Source organism: Pseudopipra pipra, chromosome W (genome assembly GCF_036250125.1).
Source record: "Pseudopipra pipra isolate bDixPip1 chromosome W, bDixPip1.hap1, whole genome shotgun sequence".
NCBI lineage: Eukaryota > Metazoa > Chordata > Aves > Passeriformes > Pipridae > Pseudopipra > Pseudopipra pipra.
In genome coordinates, this window is record NC_087580.1 from 19,497,384 (window position 1) to 19,499,966 (window position 2,583).

At 70.0% G+C, this 2,583-nt stretch overlaps 1 protein-coding gene across 1 annotated transcript; it reads left to right on the forward strand.

Annotated features, from left to right (window-relative positions):
* The first annotated feature begins 276 nt into the window (after nucleotides 1–276).
* On the forward strand, nucleotides 277–2,085 carry LOC135404902 (uncharacterized). The gene is made up of 2 exons (XM_064639631.1): nucleotides 277–1,431; nucleotides 1,499–2,085. The coding sequence occupies exons 1-2, from the start codon at nucleotides 681–683 to the stop codon at nucleotides 2,083–2,085; spliced, it is 1,338 nt and encodes a 445-aa protein (XP_064495701.1). The 5' UTR covers nucleotides 277–680.
* Nucleotides 2,086–2,583: the final 498 nt, after the last annotated feature.

Genomic DNA, 2,583 nt, shown 5'->3' on the forward strand with positions numbered 1-2,583 from the left:
AAAACAGGAAGAGCCCTGGTGTGGTCGGGGAGCAGCGCTGACCCCAAAGGGCTGCATTTCCCCTGCCGATGCTCCTGCTCTGCCCTCCCCCGGGGCTGGCTCTGCCTGGCGCTGGCCGGACGTGCCGGGGCTCCTCACTGAGCAAAGCCCTTGCCAAAGTTGAGGGGCAAGTGCCGAGCCCGGCTGGCCTGGGAGGAAGCGACAGCAGCGCAGGCCGAGCGGGCGGGATGGGGTCCGAGCAGCGGCGGGAAGTTGCAAACTTGGCAGCCAAGAAGTTGAACTAAAGTGAAGCAGCTCCAAAAGGCCGTGGTCTTGGCGTGGGGCGGGAGGAAGGGGAGCTCCGTGACTGCGGCCGGGGCTGGTTGGGAGCGGAGCGGCCGGGGCTGCCCCCGGGGCTCGCGGGGGCCAACGGGGAACGGACAAACGGACCAACGGACCAACGGCCCCTGCGCTTCGGCAGCAGCAGCGGCAGCAGCAGCGACTGTAGCGACGCGCTCTCGCTCTGACTCTTGTTCGGGCTCTCCTTGCTCGAGCTCTTCGTCCTCCTCTCCCTCTCCCGGTGTCCCGCTGTCCCAGTGTCCCTGTGCCGGTGTCCCATTGCCGGTGTCCCTGTGCCAGTGTCCCACTCCCGCTGTCCCTGTCCCATTGCCGGTGTCCCCCTCCCCTTGCCGGCCCGGCCCATGGCCCCGGCCGTTCCCCTGTGCCGGGCGGGGCCGCCCCGTCCCCGGCCCTGGGCGGCCCGGCGCGGTCTCGCCCTCGCCCGGCTCCCGGCGCGCCGGTTGTGGCGCTGCTGGGCGCTCCTGTGGGGCTGGCTGTGGGACGGGCTCGGCCTCGCCGCCCCTTGGCTCCGCCTGGCTCGAGCCCGGCGCCTGCCGGGGCCGGCGGGGGCCGCGGGCGCCGCGGCCGCTGCCGCCTCCTCGGCGGCTTCCCCGGCCAGAGCTCCGCCGCTCGCCAGCCCGGCCGCCGGCAGCGAGCCGCCGCTGCCCGCTGCGGCTGGGGAAGCCCGGCCCGGGCCGCTTGAGGGGCGCTCGGGGGCCGTGCCGGGCCCCGGCCCCAACGCTGACGGCCACGTCTCGCCCGCACCGAAGGCCAAGGAGCCGCTGCACGAGCGCTACCGGCTGCATTCGCTGCTGGGCAGCGGCGGCTTCGGCCGCGTCTACGCGGGGACCTGCCTGGCGGACGGAGCCCCGGTGAGTGCAGCAGGAGGAGGAGGAGGAGGAGGAGGAGGAGGAGGAGGAGGAGGAGGAGGAGGAGGAGGAGGAGGAGGAGGGCGGGACGGGAGAGCTCAACCCGCCCTTCCCCTTGGCTTGCAGGTGGCCATCAAAGCCGTGTCCCGGGATGGCATCCGGCGCTGGGGCGAGCTGGTGAGCGAGCGGGGCCAGCGGCAGAAAGCGGGGCGGGACGGGCGGGGACGAGCCGAGGCCCGGCAGGGTGGAAGCCGCCGGGACACCTGGAGGGAGAGTGGCCGTGGGCTCCGTGGGGCACGGGGAGCATCCAGGGCTGGCCGAGGGGGAGCAGGCAGACAGGCACGGCATCAGCCCCACTGACGACCCCGTGGTCCCCCCGCAGCCTGACGGCACCCGGGCCCCCCTGGAGATCGTGCTGCTGGACAAGGTGTCCAATGGCTTCCCTGGGGTCATCCAGCTGCTGGAGTGGTTCGAGCTCCCCAACGGGTTCCTGTTGGTGATGGAGCATCCGGAGCCGTCTCAGGACCTCTCTCGCTTACTGAGGGCGTGGGGGTTCCTGCCGGAGGAGATGGCGTGGGGGCTGTTCCGCCAGGTGCTGCAGGCCGTGCGGCACTGCACCAGCTGCGGCGTCCTGCACCGGGACATCAAGCCCCAGAACATCCTCCTCCACCTGGCCACCGGCGAGGCCAAGCTCCTGGACTTTGGATGTGGCACCTTCCTTAAGGACACGGTCTACACCCAGTTTGCAGGTGAGCCCACAGCCGGGGGATGCTCCTGGTGCCGGGCATCGCATGGCCATGCCCGGGTGTGGCAGTGGAGATTGCCCCTTTGGCCGAGGGGGAACAGGATTAGTTCTTCAGCCAAGTTGCTTTTGGATGGGGCTGGGGGGTTACTGTGAGACAGGCCCCGGCCTTGGCGACAGCCTGTGCCACCCACCCTGTCCCGGGCTGGGTCTGGGGCAGGGGGGAGCCAGCCTGACCAAAACCCCCGTGAGGGTAGCAGAGAAGGGGGTCAGAACTGTGCACCAGCTGGCTTGGTGTGCAGGCGAGGAAGGGCTTGGGCTGCTCCGCTCGCCTTGTTTGCCTTGGCTTATGATGAATTGTTGGGGGCAGTGCAGTGGGGCGGGGAGAAGGCACGGCTTTTCCCCACCACTGGGTTGGTTTTTCCCTTGCATGAAATGGTTGGGCCTTGCCAGGGCTTCCGCTGCCCTCTTGGACACCAGCGGCTTCTTCTCCAACCCAGAGTTTGTAACCAAGAGTCAGGGGCCGGCGAGAAGGCAGTGGGTCACAGCGTGTGCCACTGGGGCAGGCCCCACATTGCCAGGGCTGCTGGGGTGAGGCTCTGGGAGCAGGCAGCATCCACCTGCTGAACTGCGTCTGTATTCCGTAGGAACACT